General features: G+C 39.1%; 1 protein-coding gene across 1 annotated transcript; it reads right to left on the bottom strand.

The window, feature by feature from the left end:
* Positions 1 to 11,801: 11,801 nt before the first annotated feature.
* On the bottom strand, positions 11,802 to 18,613 carry sdf2l1 (stromal cell-derived factor 2-like 1). The gene is made up of 3 exons (XM_046045130.1): positions 18,327 to 18,613; positions 14,346 to 14,542; positions 11,802 to 12,520 (listed from the first exon to the last, which is right to left on the bottom strand). Exons 1-3 carry the CDS (start codon positions 18,520 to 18,522, stop codon positions 12,242 to 12,244), a joined length of 672 nt encoding a protein of 223 aa, XP_045901086.1. The 5' UTR covers positions 18,523 to 18,613; the 3' UTR covers positions 11,802 to 12,241.
* Positions 18,614 to 21,684: the final 3,071 nt, after the last annotated feature.

The raw sequence follows: 21,684 nt of genomic DNA on the forward strand, positions 1-21,684 counted from the left end.
CCCCCCCCCCCCCCCCCCTCCCGCCCCGCCCCGCCCCATCCTCCAGATTTACACAGACAGACACGCGCACAGACTTCCAGAACCAATCATATCACACAGGCCTTAGGTTTAGAGCAGATTGGAGCCTTTTTACCACAGCTAGCCAAGTGTAAATTAACATCAAAACCTATGTTATGAATAAAGTGAATTTCTAGGGAGAAGTGTAAGCAATAACGGTGACACAAGAAATATTTTTATTTAATCAGTAATTAAGTAATCAATAATTGGCACACTAACAATTTTAGATGGAGAATTTACTCTGCAAGCTTAGCTGCTTTTTGTTAATTAACGTCCACATTTTAGTTTCTTTAAAGTCTTTGGCTGATTTCTGCTTTATATTATAATGAGGAAATAATATTAAATTTAGACTTGGACATTGACTCCCATATGGGGATTATATTGGGAGGCTGCTCTCATATAATACTGAACTTCTTCAGTTCAAAGATCCACATAGATACAATTTAACATGATCTTAATTTTGAAGACAGTCCAGAAGTCCATTAGTTTTTTTGACATGTTTCTCATATATCTCAATAACCGTCTATTAAGCTCAGCTAAACCTTTGTCTAAAACAAAAAAAATTTATTTGCTATTTTATTCAGTGAAACAAAAAAATTATCCTTTATTTTGGAAACTCCCTCAAGGACCGCTGGAGGTCCCCAGTCCGCAGTTTGAGAACCAGCAGCTAAACCCAGAGATCCTTATGACAGGAAGAATCTGTGGCTTTTCTGTTCAACCATGCCGCATTATTAGGCTGTATTTTACCCTGGGAGATAAAGGCCTCCTGGACCACTCCTCCTAAAAAAAAAAAGGAAAAAAAGAGAACATTTTGTTCACAGAACTTCAGAGGCTGTCTTGGTTTGCAGTGCAGACCACGTGTCAGATTAAGTAACATGCTTTAAGATCAACTTTCCAAATTCTTCACACATCTTGTTAGACAGTGTAATGTGTTGCTACATGCTGGCCCACAGTGTGAAATCATTTATAGTAGGCTAAATGCTTTACCACGTTTACCTTAACTTCTCCTTAATTCTCTAAAGGTGTTTTAACCATCCTGATTTGAATTAGGGATAAGTGGATACCCTTTTTTGCAAAAGTGATTTAATTTAAATAAATTGAATGACATACTGTAAAAATTTTAATGTAAAATCAGTGTGAGGAAGCCAGTCAGACTTATTTAAGTTACATGGAAATTGTATTTTAGGAACAGGAAAGGATAAAAGTACAAAAATAATCAGTGTTTATGTAATGTGATTTGGATTGCTTGACTGAAATGAAATGCAGCCTTTTTGTATACAGTTTAATTACAACACATTATTTATCAGAACAAACAAACCAGACCTTTTAAAACAAATGAGTTGGTAAACATTTTTATGTCAGTTTTATGTGTGAGAACATACATAAAAAAAACACAACCATCTATTAAAAATATCTGTGTGAAACCCTCTGGAAGGAACATGCGTAAGCCTAAAGGGTAACATTGCAGTCATTTTATTATGGCTGTGCAGTGTGTGTGTGTGTGTGCGCTTTTTCCCCCTGTCTTTCAGGCAGCTTTTGAAAGCATAATTTGAGTGTGCAGGCTTGAAGAAGTCACAGTGTGGGTGGGAAATATGGGGTAAGTTTCCTATGTGGGGCAGGTCGTAGGGGGGATGGGGCTCTGTGTGAGGAATGTGGAGGGCAGGGCCGCTTGGGGGTGGGAGGTCGGGGTGGAGTTGGGGGGTGACTGCCGTTGGGGGGTGTGTGTGTGTGCGTGTGTGTGTGCGCGCACGCCTTGGAGCACTGGAGCCTGCAGCTTCATATTTAGCCGCTGTTTTGCAAGCGACTGTGGAATTTGCTGGAGTGGAGGGTAAAACCACTAGAACGTGAGAGGATCTTCTTTTTTGCAGCAATGTCTTTAGCTGCCGATTTAGGCTCACATACATCTAATCTCATAATATGTGAATAGTGCTATTCAAGGAAATTCTTTTGTCCAAGAATTGTTTCATTGATTTAGTTTTTACTGAACTACTGGTTTGCCTCATGATGATCACTCACCTTTTTTTAAAATGACAGATGAGATCAGACCACTTCATATTAACATAGTAATAATACTTACGTATGGATCAGAGGGGAGAGTTTGGATAAGCGGCATGTAGTACCTTGTCTTTTTCATTGTGCTGACAGGCAAATACTAGAGCTGACTGGGTCTATATGAAGTGTAGCTGATAGGGGAAGGTCCATGGAGAGGGACTAATAGTGCAAGTACAGCTGCCATTAACATGACTCCTGAGTGATCAGCTACAGTGATCCCCTCGTGCTGAGGAGCATGTAGATCCAAGTGTAAACACACCAGAACCACATTACAACATTAGTGATCTCAAGAAGCTGTGTGAGACACATTGTGTTCAGAGGGCTGTCAAGTGTGAATGCATCTGTATTGAACAGTATGTTAACTCAGAACGTCGTCTAAAGACCTGGTCATATTTGCTGTTTTAGCAATGGCTGCAATAACTCTCTGTACACAACATCCTCTGTTCATGTTGCCATATTCTGCATACATAGTCTGCATACCTTGTCTTCCTCCAGCTTTAATTAGCTGCTAGGGCTGAACCATAGGCAAAAAAACTGTGTTTGCGAAATGAGTCACGATTTTAGTAGGATTTGAAAATTTTTGCTTTTCATTTTCACTGAAAAAAATATATAAATGATGATGATGTGATTTTTGCAAGCTGTCTTGAGAATATGATTTGTAGGCCGGGGCATCTCTGTAGCACCACAACACTTCATTTGAAATAGTATGTTGTGACGCATTTGACCTTTTATCAAAAATAGCAGCTCCTACGATTTGAATATTGCACCTGGCCTTATTGCGAATTTGATAATATTTCAAATAATTGTTCAGCCCTTTAGCTGCCAATATAAATTAATAATAATAAAAGTAATGAAGCACTTACCATGATGAACAAATAAAGCAGAAAGACATTGATAGGGTCAGTTTGAATTTTCAGAGAAAAAAGATAATCTGCTCACAAATGTACAGAATGTTTAAATATGTAGCTCAGAAATCAGAACTTGCAAAGCTTTGGTATACCAAAACTAAAATTCTATAGTTTCTAAGTGCACTGATAGAATTGGATATAAATTGACAAAATTTGACAAATTAGATTTAGAAAAAAATGTATATATTTACATTTTTGTGATTGTGATTTTGTGACCTGTTTGTGGTTACAGAGCAGATGAAAGACATGTGCTGAGGCCCCTGATCATTTCTAAAAAAAAAACAATAAGGGGTGAAATATGAGAGTAGAACTGATCACGTCTGTTGTCTCAAAGGTCTTTGGTTTAATGAGGGTCAGAGTCAGCATTCTGCCACTGAAAATAATACTAACTCCTTCTGTTTAATATGACCCAACTGTTTAACATGGGTGCTGAGAGCAGGAATATCCAATCAGAAGCAAGGATTTACCAAACACTGCCACATTGATACTTAGTTTTACTACAGTTTTTAGTGATGTTCTGCAAAAACACGATTTCATTTTTTTTTTAAAGCTCATTGTTGTGTGTGTGAAATCTTGAATTTTTCCAGTAACCATTTACATGTACAATTGACATCAGTCTAATATATTTATAATCCAACATATACTTGTATTTTATATAATGTATTTTATAATAAATATACTATAAAATATAATGAAATATTGGGAAATTGGCTGAACTGGAAAGAAAAGAAAACTTAACTGGAGCAGGAAAGAAATTTTTCTGCTGGTAGATGAGGGGCATCAGGGAAATTGTATAATAAGGAGAATTTAATGACGAGTGCTGACATTGAAAATGTATGAAGTGATTGCAAACAAAATCAATTCTAGCTTTTAGGTTTAATAAATGCGAAAAAGAAAATTCAATAAAATTTTATTAATATAGCGCCAAATCACAACAACAGTTATCTCAGTGCGCTTTTCATAAAAGAGCAGGTCTAGACTGTACTTTGTGATGATATGTGTAAAATGTAGCATAACATCCCATCACACTTTCAAATGCACATAGTAGGCTGAAACTATTCTTTGATATTGTGTATAATCACTCCAAAACATGTCTCAGAAGAACCCAACAGACCTGTGTAGGTCTCTTTAAATTTGAGAGCATTTCTAAGTCAAAAAAATTTGTGATAACTTTTTTGACTTTCTTCTTTCACTGAAGTTAAAAAGTCAAAAGTAGGAGACAAATCTATTACAGTTAATACAGGCTATGCTTTATCAACGCTCAAATTAAAAAGATCAAATTGTGACTCATTTAGATTCAAATATGGCCTCTGTCAAATATTATATACTCTTTTTAATTAATTAATTAGTTGTTTGGTCTATATGGTCTATATAAATGTCAGAAAATGGTGAAAATGACAATCAGTGTTTCCAAATCCAAAGATGATATCCTCAAATATCTTGTTTTGTCTACCACCTAATGATATTCTGTTTACTGTCATAGAGGAGGAAAGAAACCAGAAAATATTTACATTTAATAAGCTAGAATCTGAGAATTTTTCAGATTAATCGATTATCCAAGTAGTTGGCAATTAATTTAATAGTCAACAACTAATCGATTATTCGATACCTTGTTGCAGCTTTAATTGAAAATGTTTCCATGGTGACGGCAGCTACTGGAACAAATTTGGTGTAAAAAAGTTTCTAACATCATAAAAAATTTATTAAACTGATTGCTTACTTCTTCTGCAGAGAACTTGACTTCCAGATACTTGTGTTTCAGTCTTCTCCTTGTGTTCATGGGTTTGTAGTTTAATATTTATATATATATATATATATATGTATATGTATAAAGAGTACAGACTAGACCTGCTGTATATGAAAAGTTCCCTGAGATAACTTATGCTATAATTTGGAGCTATATAAATAAAATGGAATTGAAGTGAATAGTTGCTGATCCCATCTCCTCTGGTCACCTGTAGCCTCAGATTGAGACTGTTCCTCTCAGATTTAGACACGTCTTCTCAGACTGAGACTCTTCCTGTCTGAGAACCAGTCTGTGTCATCTCTGTCTCCTTGCAGACGAGACCCTATCAATATTGCCTCTGCTTTCACTAGAGGTAACAGAGTAGTGCAATATTGCTTATAGGGTCTTGACTCTGAGGGATGATCTTCCTCCTCTGGTGTGTTATGTCCCAGGCATTATTCAGCCCAGCTGGGGCAGTTACATTATGTTGAGGTTCAGACTGCTGCTGGCTGCAGATCTCACTCAGGTTAAATATACACTGTGATACAAGCTGTGTAAGAATTTTCAACATTGTAGCCTTGTTATGAGTTAAACGCTGAGTCTTTCATTAAGTTCTTCCAATAAAGATAAATTATTGTTGATGAAGTTGTTTGAACCACTGTGTGAATGCTGTATAATGAAATAACTGCTTGTTTAACTTTAACTTACTAGCTGAACAAGAGAAAGTTTTAAAAAGGTATTTTTAAAACATTCTCTTGTTCAGCTTGTGTCTTCATGAAGTCATTTCAAAAGTGTGTAAGTGTAAATATACCTACAGTAATGTTAAGATAGTTACAATCCAAGTGTCTCAGATTCTATGTGAAAAATGAATATGTCTAATAGGAGTTTGATTGTTACTGTATAACTGCATTTGCAGGATGTTAATGGTACCTTAATGACCAGTGATTTGCATGAAGAAAATGGTCCAAATAAGTCCATTCACATTTGCACAATTAAGAAAACAGTGCTGACGCAATAAAAATATTTAAAGGGTTGGTTCTCCAAAATTATAAAATAAACATATTTTCTCCTTTACCTCGGGAGGATATCCAAGGTTTTAAGCTTGTTAGATATTTGTCTTCACCCCAATACAATGGAGGTGAAAGGAATTTTGGTGCTCAGGAGTTGAAAAAAGATGTTTTACAATTCAACAGCAACATCTCTTACCAAAAACTGTGTCCATATAATTTCATATTTAATACATTTTTCATTTAATATAAAGTATCTCCAATGATAAATGTTCACACTGAGGACTCTGGATTATGCAGAGCAATGGTCTTTTGCAAACAAGCAAATATCAGATTGTTTCAGTTGTTCCCAGTGAAGAGGCTGAGCGACGGGTCGCCCTTGTTCTATTTTTGTGAAGTTTCATGTGCGTGCTTCACCTCCAACCTACGTTCATTGGTCAAAATCAACGCTGACATCTCTGACATTTCAATTTCACCTCCAGTCAACAATCAACATGGCCACAATATTTTGCACCCAAGTCACTAAAGTTTGCTTGCTGGCTGTATGCTAGGAACTGTCTGATGGTGAGTGATTGACCAGTCCCTCTATGATTTTGCGGGCCTTTTTTGTGATAGTTGCGGTCTAAAATGCCTGATTTTGTGGCAGCTTATCTAAAAAAATTGCACTGAAAGTTGCAATGTTTTGGGTCATTTGTTTGAGATGAAATTGTGGGAATAAGTAAAAACTGCAAAGGTAAATGTGATTTTTGTTTTTTTACTTTATAGTTATAGTCCCTCATTTCATGGGCCTAACCCTAACCCTGCATATTTAAACCAGCTCACCTTGATTCTTTCAGTGCTTACGATTGACTGGGACGCAGCAGCCTTTGTCACAGTGATCTGTGCCTTTCTGCCATTGTCACGTATGTTTTGCGGCAGCAAAGTATTTGTCAGTAGACGATGTCCTTTATATTCGGCTACAATACTGCACATTTGCAAAACAGTTTAAAGAAGATCTAGATCCTGTTTTTTATGGTACTTTGCTGTTTTTTTGTCTGCAAATGTGAAACGTTGGTATCACATGTCTGCTGCATCTTGTAAACAAGGAAGTGAGTTTGCTGATGTGTGACAACGATAGGTCGAATTTGTGGACAGGTTGCGGTGATTGGTCATATTGCAAGTTGCGCTGAATTCACAGAGATTTATTGAATTTGTGTTAACAGTTGCTATTGCGAAATCCTGGAGGGACGAACTTACGTATCTAGTAGGCTAATTTATTTTTGGGCACAATCCTGTGAATTTGCGGTTGTGCTCATCTCACGCACACGCCCGCCCACTGCCAGAGCTGATATTTCTTGAACTAATTTGACAGTTAGTAGTTGAGGGAATAGACTCTTTAAATATTTTATAGAAGATATATTTTAATATGTTGCTATAGCCTATAAAGAAAAGTTGTACCGACAGGCATACAAGCCTCTTCTATAGTTACCACCCGTAGAGCATCTGGCGATTAATTGTCAGTAACTTGCCCAGTGGATCCAAGCAGGTTCACAAGAGGAGTGTTGCTTACTGTCTGAAAAGACCTTAACAGGAGACAAAGTTTCTGCTTTAGATTTTTTCAAATTTTCTTTTTCAGTGCCTGCAGCACAAAATGAGAAGTTCCATTCATCTCCACGTAGTCGGCACATATTGTAGGCAGACACCTCAGTGACAGATATTTCAAAACCTGGTCAAAGAAACCAAAGCTACAGTGAGCTCCTAATGTTGTGAATGATTATTCAGCTGTAGCTTTATTTTATTGGATTTAAAATGCTTTAATGTTCATTGGAGTTTAGATTAACTGTTTACTGTCATAAAATGAAACCATGAACTGTACATGTCGATAGAGCTTTTAAAGCCAGGTCTGACTGACAGTGGGAGGCCTATTACAAATAGATAGGCTTGCTGGTACAGTCATCACTAATGCAAGGCAAATAACTGCTGTTTATTTAGGATTTTGTTTTCCTGCACTGATGTCACCAACACAAGGCTTTTTAAAAAGGCTAGAAACCGCCTCTTGATAGGTGTCACTTCTGCTTTTGGGAGCAGTGGTGTCATACTGTTAATTAAGTATATAAAACGCAGAACAGAGCAGAACTAGTGAAACACTGTTGATTGAGTGTTGGCCATAGAAAGGATTTTCAAATCTTTGTCGCCCGCAACGGCTGCTACAGGACGCTCTCTGCTTGACACTCTTTCCCTGTTGCACTACTGTGGGAGCTGCAGCAAGCAGTGCAATAATGAAAGGGCATCGGTCAGCTGGGCCCAGCTTCCTCCCCACAAACCTCCATTCCACCCTACTCTGCTTCAACAGTTCAACACTAACGGAGACTTTTCACTGCCTCTTACCCACCTTCATCTTGTCATCAGGGTTATAACTCCAATAAAGGCAATGCTACATATAGAAGTGGTATTTGTGTTTTATTCCAAGCTTGGCGGTGATGATGGGATGTTGGGATGGTGACTGGAAGAATGTTTAGCCTCTTAGAGGTCCGAGGTTGTACAGTGTAGCATTATATGCAGTAGAAAAAGTTGACAAAGAGGATGTGAATTTCTCTATTCTACCACAAGAAAAGCCCCAGATAGATTAGATTGATGTTCTTTTGGTCCCTATGGAGAAAATGAGGTTACAGTGACAATTCTTAAACATGTGGATGGAAAGAAAAGTGTGAATGTGAAGTACAGTATAGGACCTATTAAAGCTGAATTACAATGTAGATAGTTTTTTTTTTTTTTTAGTTTTCTGTCTCTGAGATTTCTTCCTGACAGTGTGTTCTGGTGATGATCCACTGCAGTTTTTCAACAGTGGTATGGGTGGTGATGGAGCAGTGGATAAGACATGTCTTTGGTGTGGTAGACCCAGGTTCAATTCCCCACTGTGACACACTAAACACGTAGTTGCTCCCGAGGCATATCAGCTAAATCTAATGTAATGTAACTGTGATTGCCACAAATGTACCTCTTTTGTATTAGAAATCCCAATATCTCCAGAACTGGACAAACCATGTGTTGTATGGTTTTTGTAATTTGGGTTAACCTAACCTTTAAAGAAAAAAAGAAAGATATATAGATCACTTAAAATGTATCAAAGTATGTCAGTTACTGTTGCAGTTTCAGAAAGGTGTGTCAGTTTTATTTTGATAGAATGGGGAAAATTTACAAAACGTGATATTTGAAACAGGAATGTATAACATACAAAATATTATCCATAGTAAAGTTCTTTTAAATGCCATTCACATAAGAGCATACACACAGAGAAATCCAGCACAAACTCTAGCCTGTATTTTGACTTTGATACTCATCTCTTCATATATGGTTCCCAAAGCAAACTGAAATGGTGTAGTGCAAGAGGGTGCAGATTTACAGCAAAAATAATTTGTTGAATTTGTGAGGTCATCAGAGGTGTGGAGCCACTGATAACACACCAACAGATAACATTTCTGTTTACTATATTCTTATGTATGTCTTCTCACACTAGAGCATGCAAGTAGGACAGAAAAACAGAAATGTTTTGGTACGGTACCAACAAAAAGATGCCTGTAACAGAAGAGAATAAAAAAACTGTCAAGTACCTGGCTTCAAATGACTTTTGATTATATAGTTCTTGCTTTAAATCCTCTTTTTGCCAGTTTTTTAATTGGCACATCAGCTGCTTGTTTAACATTTGCCAATTCTGACTTATGTTAATAAAAACTTTTGTTATTGTACAGAAACGTGTGTTTATATGTGTCTCCACTGTCTGTGGTTATACAAGGGTTTTTAATGTCTGACTGACCTGATGACACATGTCATATCCTGGAAAAGTTCATAAAGGGTATAACCACCAACAACTTCCTTTAAAACATCCACATTTTCTTCACAGAAAGTAGCTTAAAACTGTTTTTTTTACTTTTCTTTTTTTTCTTCTTTTTTCTCCATTATCTAGCAGTCTTTTGTCTTCCCTGCCCTGTTTCATGTGCAGTCACAAAAATATATATATAAAGGACAAAGTGACCAGGTTAAGTGAAAGGTTATACAGGACACAGCCACAGCCACAGCATGTGTCAGTCAGTGGCAGTAGTAGCCTATCATGTAAACAGCTTTGCTCAATCATTAGGATTTTCTTTTAGTCTCCAGTGAAACACTGAGACTGTGTAGTGCTGCAGAAACAGTAGAAACATAGGCGAGGTAATAGAACAACACAGCGTTTCCTCCTTAGAGGTGGGTGGTCACATTTACATTTCCTCTCTGCCTGCTGGGACTCAGGCTTGGAGAGCCTGGGAACCTCCTTCTGCACTCCCACCCCCACGGACTCCACCCGCATCCCCACACCCATAAAAAAGCCCTGTTAAAGGTCAGTGGCAGTGCACCTTTCACTCCAGTAAAAACGAGGGAAAACTTCCTTTAGGAGAGACACCAGCAGGAAAATCAAAACATAATACATTGTCGAGAGACAGTTTTTCACTGCTTCTAAACACCATAGTTTCCTCTATGTTAATTAATCTATTTTATGATGTAATTGTAAGAATAATCATATGAGGAGGTAACATTTATTCAGTCTTTAAATGGAATGATTATAGGTTTGTATGTGAATAACACCCCTTTAATAGCAAACAGCCACACATCTCTTGAGATAAAGTCATTGAATTTAAACCTCAGTTTAGTCATAATGAGCTCAGATGTCCGGCCTCTGATTAGCTTTACCTTTCAAGCGTTAATAATTCGTTTAAACACAGACTGGAGCATAATCAGCTTTAAGAATTGTCCCATTCAAACTCAGTTGTTTTAGAACTAGAACTAAATGCTCTACATATTTGGAATTTACTCCTTTTGTGTGGAAAATGAAATTTCTTGCTTTAAGAGAAAACTATTTATTTCGAATTTTAGAATTAAGGAAAAATTAAGACTTGTTTGGGCAATATTTCTCTCATTCTATTTACATTATACTAGCTCTCCACACGACAGAGTATTTATCAGGCTTACCTACACCAAGTTAAAAGGCTGATATACATGAATATATATAGTAATAAGAAAAGATTGTCAAGCTACTTCCATAACGGGATGGAAGGTTAATTTACTGGTTTTTGTTTTGTTTGGACATTAATTTACAATTATCAAATAAAAATAAAATGAAACAGGCAGCCTGACATTACACAATGGTGTAAAACCATGGTACGCAGCCCTGCAGGTTTCTACCAGTTACTAGTTTAATTCAAATACATAACCACAGTGTCCATATTGAATCCGTGTTCCCACCGGCTGTTTGAGCTTTTATATCCACTGAATTCATATGTGCATATTTGAGCGGCAGCCGGTGGGGATGCAGGAGATGCAGGACGCTGGATAAAATAGGAGATGATGATGATGATTATGGTAATCAACGCTCTCCCTTTGACACGGCCTGTTTTGGCTCCACGTGCTGAAGGGACCTTCACAGAGCAGAAATAAGAACAGTCCTGACACAAAACAAATCGGGCCGTTAACCCCATGATTGATACAAAGAAATATTAAAGCTGTTGTGGTCCAACTTTTTCAAACATGATATTTAGGCAAGTATTGCATTGTATTAAATGAAACAAAACCTTATACCGTCTACTGGAAATTTGTGTCAAAGGTAGCATCAAGGCTTTGCTGAAAGCTTTAATAAGCATTACTCTTGCCATCCAGAGTAAATATTCTATTTGTTCATTATTTTTAGTAGTAGATCTATATTTCATAACTTATTCCATCACATACTATATATTAACTATTTATGTGATGTAGCCTATTTAACCTATCTCTACTTATGACTCTTAGCTGAGGAATAATTCCACCTCTACAAGGCTTTCAGAGCTGCACTACTTCATTTCTGCACAGATGATCCAAAGTATTGGTTGATAAAAATAAGATTTATTGATGATGATTTAAAATGTCATTTGAGGCATGATATTTTATTGGATCAGGTTCCTACTTCTTTAGTCTGTTTGTTGTGCTGGTGCAACATGTGAATTTTCCCTCTGAAGATCACTAAAGTCTTATGGTCAGAGTTTACTGAACAAAATTAACGTAACTATATTTTCTACCACCATCTATGTGCAGTTTATTGATACCTCTTGATTAGTTTACTTTATTTCACCAGGATAATCCAATCAGTATCAATACAAGGACATGAAAACACACAATAAAACAATCAGACAACTGTATGACCCAAGGGTTTGTAACCCCTAAATAACAAGAAAATTGCGCCAACAAATGTATTTGTTTCTTGGTGATTTGTCGCCACCTGCTGGACAAAAGACAGGGGTTACCACTGGGGGAAGATTTAAATGTTTTCTCACGTCTTCAGTAAACACAATAAGTTTATCTTGTCCTTTGAAACAGCTAATTTAAACTTAAAACATTTTTTCAAGTCATCATTATCAGTATTTCACATGATTTACAAATTTGGTCCAGGCAAGCTATAAAAGCACCACAGGAGTAGGAATGCACATGCTTTGTGTCTCCTAGTGATGATGTCAGAGCTCATCGTGGCGCTGTGGCTCCTGGCTGGGCTGGATGAAAACACCCTCCATGGAGCGCCACCAGTTGTGCTGGTTGGGGGAGCTCATGCCGTGCACCTCGCGCTGGCTGCGAATAGGGTGGCCATACTGCTCGCCTGTCACGCTCAGAAAGACATCGGTGCCCACGTGTTTGAAGCGCACAGCCTCATCGCGCTCCCAGTAGACACCGTCACACTGCACCTTCCACACATCCAGACTGTCACCTTCACCGTTCTCTCCAAAGGCGCTGACCTCCTGCAGGGGCAGCAGAAAAGAAAAGGTGTGTGCAGTGGTGACAGTAGTGGCAAACAAAAAGATCTGCTAGGGGTCCCTAGAGTTAAAATCTACTGTGCTGCCCCCTTTATTGCAACAATTTGTCAACAAATCCCACATGCAGACTCAAAACAACAATAAGTGTATCCTACTAACCCCAAAACACCTACTATCCCCTAAAAACCCTCTATGGACTAAATGACTACAGCCCTTGCAGGGCTAACAGGTCAGTGTATGATGTAGTCAATTTGGGATTACATCCTGCAACACCTCGATGCTCCAGGGACAGACATATGCTAGGATCCTGTTCGTGGACTTCAGCTTGCCGTTCAACAACATCATCCCGGACATCCTCAGCACCAAACTCACCCAGCTCACTGTGCCAGCCTCCACCTGTCAGTGGATCACAGACTTCCTGACTGACAGGAGTCAGCAGATGAGGCTGGGAAACATCACATCCAGCACCCGGACTATCAGCACTGGCGCCCCCCAGGTGTGTGTGCTTTCCCCACTGCTCTTCTCCCTCTACACCAACGACTGCACCTCAGGGGACCCATCTGTCAAACTCCTGAAGTTTGCTGACGACACAGTGGTCATCGGCCTCATCCGGGACAGTGATGTGTGTCAGCCTACAGATGGGAGGTTGATCTTAGCTTGAGTTTAACACGCTCAAAACTGTGGAGATGACCGTGGACTTCAGGAGGAGTCCCCCCACTCTTCCCCCCATCACCATACTCAACAGCCCTGTGTCTGCTGTGGAATCCTTCAGGTTTCTGGGATCCACTATATCCCTGGACCTAAAGTGGGAGCACAGCAATGACACCATCATCAAGAAGGCCCAGCAGAGGATGTACTTCCTGCGTCAGCTCAGGAAGCTCAACCTGCCTAAGGAGCTACTGATCCAGTTCTACACAGCCATCATCCAGTCTGTTCTCTGCACCTCCATCACTGTCTGGTTTGGATCTGCCACAAAAAAGGACAGAGACAGACTACAACGGACAGTCCTTCAGAATGGTGCCCTCCATTCAGAGTCAGGAAACGGGCAGGAAACATCACTGCAGATCCATCTCACCCCGGACACAACCTGTTCCAGCTCTTCCCCTCTGGTAGGTGCTACAGAGCACTGTACGCCAAAACCAAAACACTTAGGAACAGTTTCTTCCCACAAGCCATCACTCTGATAAACAGCTGATTTCTGACTCACAGTGTCAGGAACAATTCCTGTGCAATAACCCAGTAACTCTGTCTCTAATCAGCACCTGTTTACTGGTTACCACTTATTATTTATTCATCATTCTCTATTTGAGAGCTGTTCATACTGTTCATATTGTTATTTTGTATACACTGTTTACCAAATCCAGCTACCTCAAGTACATAACACCTGCACAAAATACTTATTTATTCCAGCATCCTTTGCACTGTGCTCCAGAGCACTGTGTACATGTATTCATGTATGTGTATATGCACCTGTATATCTCATCCACCTCCAACATGTACGTAATAATAATAATTTTACTCCTGCATCATTTACACTCTGCTCATTGCAACATTGTCTCAATCTGTCTATATTGTTTTTGTTTCTAGTGTGTACATATGTGTTCTCTATACTGTAGCCTGTGTTGGATTTTATTATTGTATAAGTAAGCACACTGTGAGCAATGTACAATCCAGAGTCAAATTCCTCGTATGTGTACACATACCTGGCAAATAAAGCTGATTCTGATTCTAACAAGTAATATGTGAGTATCCTGATAGATCTTATTTGTGTGTTTGTGCGTTTGTGTTTGTGTGTGTGTTGCTGTCTGACCTGGTTATTAGACAGGGGGGAGCTGAAGTGGTGTGTGTGGAGGTTTCGGCCAGTCTTCATGTGTGTGATGCGGATGGCCTGACCACACTTGATGGCCACCCCACGCTGACACGGATCATTGGGTTTCCCACGAATCTGCCAATAACTGTTGGCATCGTCTGCGTTCTCCACTCCAGTTACAGACTGCTGTCCACTGCCTACACACACACACACACACACACACTTCCATCACTTCAGAGGGCATTAGGCTAACATTCATTTTCTACCCCTAACCAGGAGCACTATTTGCCAAACCCTAACCTTAACATAAACTTAACCGTAACATTAAACTAAGTCTTCACCCTAAAATGTAATGATTTACATAATGGGGACTTGATTTTAAATCCAAAAGGAAAGCTGCTGGACGAAACAGGAATAGAAGTATCTATATACGACTGTATGTCGACATAACATATGAGGCAGCTCAGCAAGGGAGAAGCCACTGCTCCAAAACGACCATAAATAAGCCCGACTACAGTTTGCAGCTGCAACACGGGTACAAACATCTTTGAAGAATTGTCCTCTGGTCTGATGAAACATAAATTGAGCTGTTGGCCCTAATGATATGTTTGGAGGAAAAAGGGTTTGGCTTGCAAGCCAAAGAACACCATCCTGACCGTGAAGCACGGAGTTGTGGGTCTGCTTTGCTGCAAGATGGACTGGTGCACTTAAAATAGATGGCATTATGAGGGAAGAAAATGATGTTGATATATTAAAGCAACATCTCAAGACATCAGCCAGACCTGCCCCATCAACATTGGCAGGTGGTCCATGTTCCGAGCTGCCAGCGTTAGGCAAGAAGAGAGGAGGTGGACTCTTGTGTTTTACATCGATGATGCTTGGTGCACAATCGCAGTCAAGATGGACTCTGTTTCCCAAATGTCAGACGTTTTATTGTGAAGATGAAACTTTCATTCCATCACCTGGATGATGCTGTTTACATTCACCCCAAGCAAATTCAAAAAATGCACTGTGGAATGTTCGGGGTGTAGCCTAAGTTACACAGGTTTGTATATATGTATATAAATTACTATATTGTTTTATTTTATTTTATTTGTTACCATATTTTAATTTAGGCCTACACTTATACAATTAAATGTGTTGTGTGTAGCACGAAGGAACTACAAATTTTGTTTCATTATGCAGCCTTGTGCTGTATAATGACAAATAAACAACCTTGTACTTTGTAAAACATGGAATGTTTTAGAAAAGATTAAATGAGAAAAACTGAGATTAAATGCATCTGGCTAAGGTGTATGTAAACTTCTGACTTAAATTGTATATAGGCCTTTCATGTGCATACACAGATAGCCCGAGGCAGAGACAGCAGCAGCAAAAAGCCCCTCTCTCCAGCAGGTTCAGAACAGAGCAGGTATCAATGACAACAAAAAAGAAATTGATTAGTCAATGATTACTCTGTGGCCTGAAAGGAGGAGCTGGGGTGGCGGTGGGTTGCAAAGCAGCTTGCAGAGGAAGCAGCAAAGGTAGGCAGCTACAGCAGCTTAAATAAGGCGCCTTGTATGGAATATACCAATGGATGTTAAAGACAATCTGGACACCAGGCATGTGCCTTGAAACAGCCACACAGCTTTTTAAAAACATTAATCACGCAGCACAGTGATGAGTGAAAACACATCACAGAAAACTCTCCTGTGATTGGTGTATTGCGACTTGTGGAATGTGGGACTTAGTAGTAGTTTTTGAGCCAGGGACAGCTACGTCCACACAACACATGCCACACTTTATGTAAACAAGATTACGGAGCAAAAATTTTAGTGAAAGAGATGTAAAACAGAACAAGGGGAGCGTGTTGCTCTCAGGTGGAGGCGGCCAGAAGGAGCACATGTTGGCAGAATGGCTTCCTGGCTCTGCCTAAATCTACATCTGTCCAAAGCAGAGGCTCTATCCATAACCTGGAGGAGGAACTTGTATGTCTATTATTCAAACTTAAACACATAAAAAGTATAATGTTCATTTAATATTATATAATATTAATATATTAATTAGGTATGCACCAATCCAACCTTTTCAGTCCTGATACCAATATCTGGGCTTTGGGTATCGGTAGAGAGTACTGATCCGATACCAGTGTAAGATGTATTTCTCACTGTGAGGAAGACACTGAGAATCATTCTTTTATGTGCAAGGGCGATCATTCTTTTATGTACTAGGCGATCCGTACCATGCCCAAATACGATTAACCCCCAAAGTCCAGTTCTTTTGACTAGTGTGATCACTCCGTGACTGGGCCCGCTTAAAGATGCGGGCTCGGGCATGGTTAGGCTGGACTATGGCACTAGTGTGATCGCTTACCAGTTTTGGACAGATTGGACAGATACTCCATCATCACAACACATAAGAACAAATACAGCCTCTTCACTCTCAACATAAAGACAGCTGCAAAAATCCGGGTGTTAACTTGGACAGCGACTTGAGCGTGGATCAACATGTAAATATAGTAGTCACACAGAAAATGATACATGCTTTTATAAAATCATGTTTCATCCTCCCACCTCAGTTACTGGAATGCCTTGTTTACTTGCCTAAACAATAGCTATAGCGCAACTCCAAACTGATCAAAATTCAGCAGCTAGACAAGTCAGTAAAACTAATTGATTCTCACACTTCACGTTACTTTTGGCTTCACTGCATTGGATTCTAGTCTCTTTTAGAATCTATTTTAAAGTGGTTTTGATAACATAAAAAAGGTCCTGTCCACACCGTACTGTCCAAACAGGCCCCTCAGGTCTGCCAGGCTGGGTCTTCTAACTATTCCAGAGTCCAGGTTAAAAACAAAGGTTAATGGAGCCTTTGCTGAACTGGCTCCACAACAGCCTTCCTCTGAGCATCAGACCAGCTGACTCAGATGCTGGATTCAAATCTCATCTTAAAACGTACTTTTCCATAATGGCTTTTCAGCTCTTCTTTTTTTTCATTAAGAGTCATTAAGACCTTTTATTATTGTTGATCTAGCAATGGCAGTCCATAGCTGTATGCGAAAACCTGTATTATTTAAATAGGCATAAAGCTGAAAGCCTTGCAGGTGGTACAGGTATTTTATTATTCTTGCTCAATTGTGCTAATCATTACTTGTATTTTAGTGATTTAATTCCTCAACAATCTCACAGTTAATCAAACTACTTCCACCAATTGACAGGAACTTAGCTTTTGGGGCCCCTGGTGATCTGGGGTCCTGAAACAGTTGCCGCTTTGCCCTATGTTAATCAAGATTTTTTGTAACATTGGAGTTTTTTTGTGCATTATTGGCAATTATGGAAATCTAAATAGAGTCTACAAAAATTATTTTCTGACCAATGAGGCTTGTTAAGTTTCTTTCAATTTTATCCTGCAATCCATCTTCTTCATCAGAAGTAAAAGAATGACATCTGTGCAGACTGCAGTGACATGTAATCCGGCCTCTGGAAATATTAACTGGCTCCTACACACTGCTATCATGCATGGAGAAAACGTAATGCCAAACTACATTGACAGAAAGAACAAATGTAAACGCCCCTTAGAAACCATTTAACACATTTCATAAATTAATAGCAGCTTTTCTTAATTTCGGAGTAGAACAATAATATTTGTTTCGATTTAATTTCAAGTATTTGTTCACCTGTAAGTAACCTGTTCCACCTCAACAAACGTTGGATGGCGAGAGCAGCTGTCATACAGGTTGACATTTTTCAGAAATAACGTCAGAGGGCTGCCACAGAGACAAAACACGGAAAGCCTTCCGTTTTGTATGTTTTCTGGTTTATTTGCAGATAAGGCAACTTTAAATTGTCTGATTCTGCAATAAGTTACATTTAATACCGTTTTCTATACACAAAATATGCTGCTGCTGGAGACAAACACAAGCCGTTGTATCTTATTCGTTATCGCGGTTTAAAGCTAAAAGTGTTTGAATAAAAGTTTCTGTTTAAGTGAAGTTAACGTTACCTGAGCCATATTTGACATCGTGGGAGTGCAGGCGAACGTTGTGTCTGGTGTTGAGCAGCTTGACAAGTGAGCCGCAGGTCACATAGTTGAGCTCCGACTCTCTTCCAGTTCCTTCACAGTTTGACCACAGCAGCAGAAACAGCAGTGATTTGACAAAAAAGAGGATAGGTTGAATTATCTCCATCTTTGTTCTCATAACCGGCGGACACTGACACTGAGACGATGAGCAGCAGATACACTTTCAATGGTGGCTGCTGGTTGCAACCAATCACAGCTTGACAAGTCCCAAAATACGGAACTAAATGTCGACATGTGATTGGTCAATGCACGTGTACGCGATTTATGGGTCCGGGGTCTATGTATATATATATATAATTGATACGTCATTAATTTGTAATTCTAAAATGACAACAATGTAAATCTACTATTTCTTTCCAACCAAAAACGCAAACAATTAAAAATTAAAAAAACAGCCCGCTTTAAGGTTTGGGCAGTTACCTTTATCATTATTCCTTTTTTAATTGAATTTAAAAATGAATTGAATTATAAATTAAGATGCCTGTGTACTCAATTGGTAATTTCGTTTCAAACGAAAAGCGATCGATAGACTGACAGGAAGCTAAGTGAAGTTTGGTTTACTCACTGCACAGCCTGTCTGGCTTCCGCACATATGTAAAAAAAAAAAAAAAAAAAAAAATAGGCCTATTTAAAAATACTGTTGGCCTATAAAAATACAAAACAGTTTGGTGACTTGTAACTTCAGATTAAGATCACAAAAATGGAGCTTAAGACAGTAATTATTTATTTTAGTCACATTCATACATTCGTGCAATGTGTAAGCTTAACCAGCAGAGGTCACTCTCCCCTGCTAAGTAGACAGTACACATCGAAACAAAATGATTAATAACCATATGTGAAGGAGTAGCACTGATACAACAGGAAGCTAAACACTGCGTTTGAAGGCATACGGTGTGAAGACCTCCACCTGTCTTCTACTCTTTCAGTGGCACTATCACTGTTAAAAACAGCTTCCACAATCTACACCTTCTGTGTGAAAAAAAACCACTTCCAAAAAAAACATCTGCTGAGATACTGATACTTTTTCTTTTTCTTTGCAATTTTAACACCATAGAAATTCCAGTGTAATATATTGTGTTATGTTAATTATTTTGGGTAAATATTTGAAATACTTAGTGTCTTTCACAATGTTATGTAGCCTGGGGAGTATTATTGGTAATAAAAACGTATCTCCTCTAGCTCAGGGGCTTTAAAAACTTGTTCTACCTTTCTTGTGCTCAACTGTAATCATGAAAAATGCTATATGTTACATGCCAAGCAGGCCTGTTTACAGGTGCGTTTGACTTAATGCGGAGCTGCGCATATACTATAATTCCTGCAAATACTTATTTATATTAGCCTAATGATAATAATAAAGCAATGTTTCAATTCATACCACTGTTATATATTTTATTTCTTCCAAAGTGACTTTAAGTTTCACAAACCAAGAATATTCTGTAATGTTACATCACGAGCCAGATGTGTCTCGATTTAGGCTAAAACTTAACATTACTGAGAATTTATTGACAGAATAACAGTGGTACGAGCATTATCAGCTGTTGCTGGACATGTCTGCTGTGTTGGCTGCAGTGGTCTGTGTGACTGGGCCTGGGGGAGCTAACCGTAACGTTAGCTAGCTAGCTAACTATTCCTGACAGCCCCCCTAAGTATATTCCTCTTACCCCAACCAGGGTATGTGCCTAAAGTTATTGATTATATGCATGTTGACCGGTTAACCCTAAAGCGGCGCACATCGGCCTTTTGGACGACGTGCTAGCAGATAGGGTTAACCTCCATTGTGTTGCTGTGCAGCCTCCGGTAACATTACTGCAGCTAAAGAACAACCGTTGGCACTATGGTCCCCCTGCTAGCCGCTTGGCAAGCTTTATGACGCGTTTTCATTGTGATGTCACAAGTAAAGGAATTGAAGGGCTGGACTACAAACCAGCTGTTTCAAGCGGTTCAGAGCAATGCTTTCTGTGGGAGGTGGGAACTCCCTTTGGGCTTGTTCACTTTGCAAACCTGTTACATGCACAAAAAAGATATGTAACTCTATAAAGGAGAGGAGAAAAGCCAAAAAGCATAATACCACCTCTTTAATGGACTTTTTCGAGCAGCCTGAGAATAAGGAATTGCAGTAATCCAGCCTAGAAGTAACAAATGCATGGACTAGTTTTTCTGCATCATTTTTAGACAGGATGTTCCTGATTTTTGCAATATTACTTCCTGGAAATTGGCTTAATGTGAGACTTAAAAGACATGTCCTGATCAAAGATAACTCCAAGATGCTGGAGGCCAGGGCGATGCAATCAAGGGAAACTATATCTTTAGATAATGCGTGACGGAGGTGCTTGGGCCCTAGAACAGTAACTTCAGTTTTATCCATTTTTAACATTAGAAAATTACGGGTCATCGAGGTTTTAACATCCTGAAGGCACATTTGAAGTTTAGCTAACTGATGAGTTTCATCTGGCTTGATTGATAGATATAACTGAGTATCATCTGCATAAAAATGGAAGTTTATGGAATATTTCCTGATAATATTGCCTAAAGGAAGCATATATAATTGAAGCTGCAAGCAGCGTTGGGCGGGCCCTCGCACTTGTAGCGCGTCCGCGTGTGAGCTGGCTGAGTTGCATACTCTCGAGCTCTGCCGGTGCGGCTGTGAATTTGCTACGCGGTTCTGACGCCGCATGAAGGTGTTATATGTCACTTCCTGTGTCCCCTATGTGGAGCTACATAGCACTTGCCGCTATGAATATAAATGTGTAGATGTCTGCGGGGTGGGAGAGCACGTAAAGTTTGTTTCAGATGTGAGCATGTACACTGAACAATAAAATAAATTCCTTTTATATTTCCCTGCCTTGTTGTTTATGTGTACATACAGAGGAAGAATGTGAGAACAGCACACATTTCATCGTTACTGTGTGTTAGAGCATGGGAGAACAGTGGATACTTTTAATACAGCCCACACCCCTAATACTGTGTAACTATAACAAGTAGAGAACAGAAGAAAAAGATGTTCTTTCTTTACAACTGTCTGCATAGCTTATTCATATTGTGTAATGAATGAAAATAAATAGGCCTACTAGGCTCCTCTCTACTTTGACATTTAAGATTAGCTTGTTTGATCCACCTTCATACACATGTGACATTACTGTACAACTTGAGAAAGGTGAGTTGTTTTCTGCTCCAGCCTGCCTAAAAGAAAAGCGTTTTTGGGATTAAATGGACTTTATTAGCTGCTGCAGTGCAGGATGAACTCAGAATAGACCCATTTCTCACCTTATTATTCTAAACC

The sequence above is a fragment of the Micropterus dolomieu genome, linkage group LG03 (genome assembly GCF_021292245.1).
Source record: "Micropterus dolomieu isolate WLL.071019.BEF.003 ecotype Adirondacks linkage group LG03, ASM2129224v1, whole genome shotgun sequence".
Lineage (NCBI taxonomy): Eukaryota > Metazoa > Chordata > Actinopteri > Centrarchiformes > Centrarchidae > Micropterus > Micropterus dolomieu.

Bases quoted from the DNA above. Each gene is read 5' to 3' on its own strand.
- sdf2l1 (XM_046045130.1), bottom strand. From the start codon at position 18,522: ATGAGAACAAAGATGGAGATAATTCAACCTATCCTCTTTTTTGTCAAA. The intron at 14,543-18,326 runs GTAACGTTAACT...GTGTGTGTGTAG, and splicing joins CGATGTCAAATATGGCTCAG to GCAGTGGACAGCAGTCTGTA. The intron at 12,521-14,345 runs GTCAGACAGCAA...CTGCCCCTGCAG, and splicing joins CCCCCCTGTCTAATAACCAG to GAGGTCAGCGCCTTTGGAGA.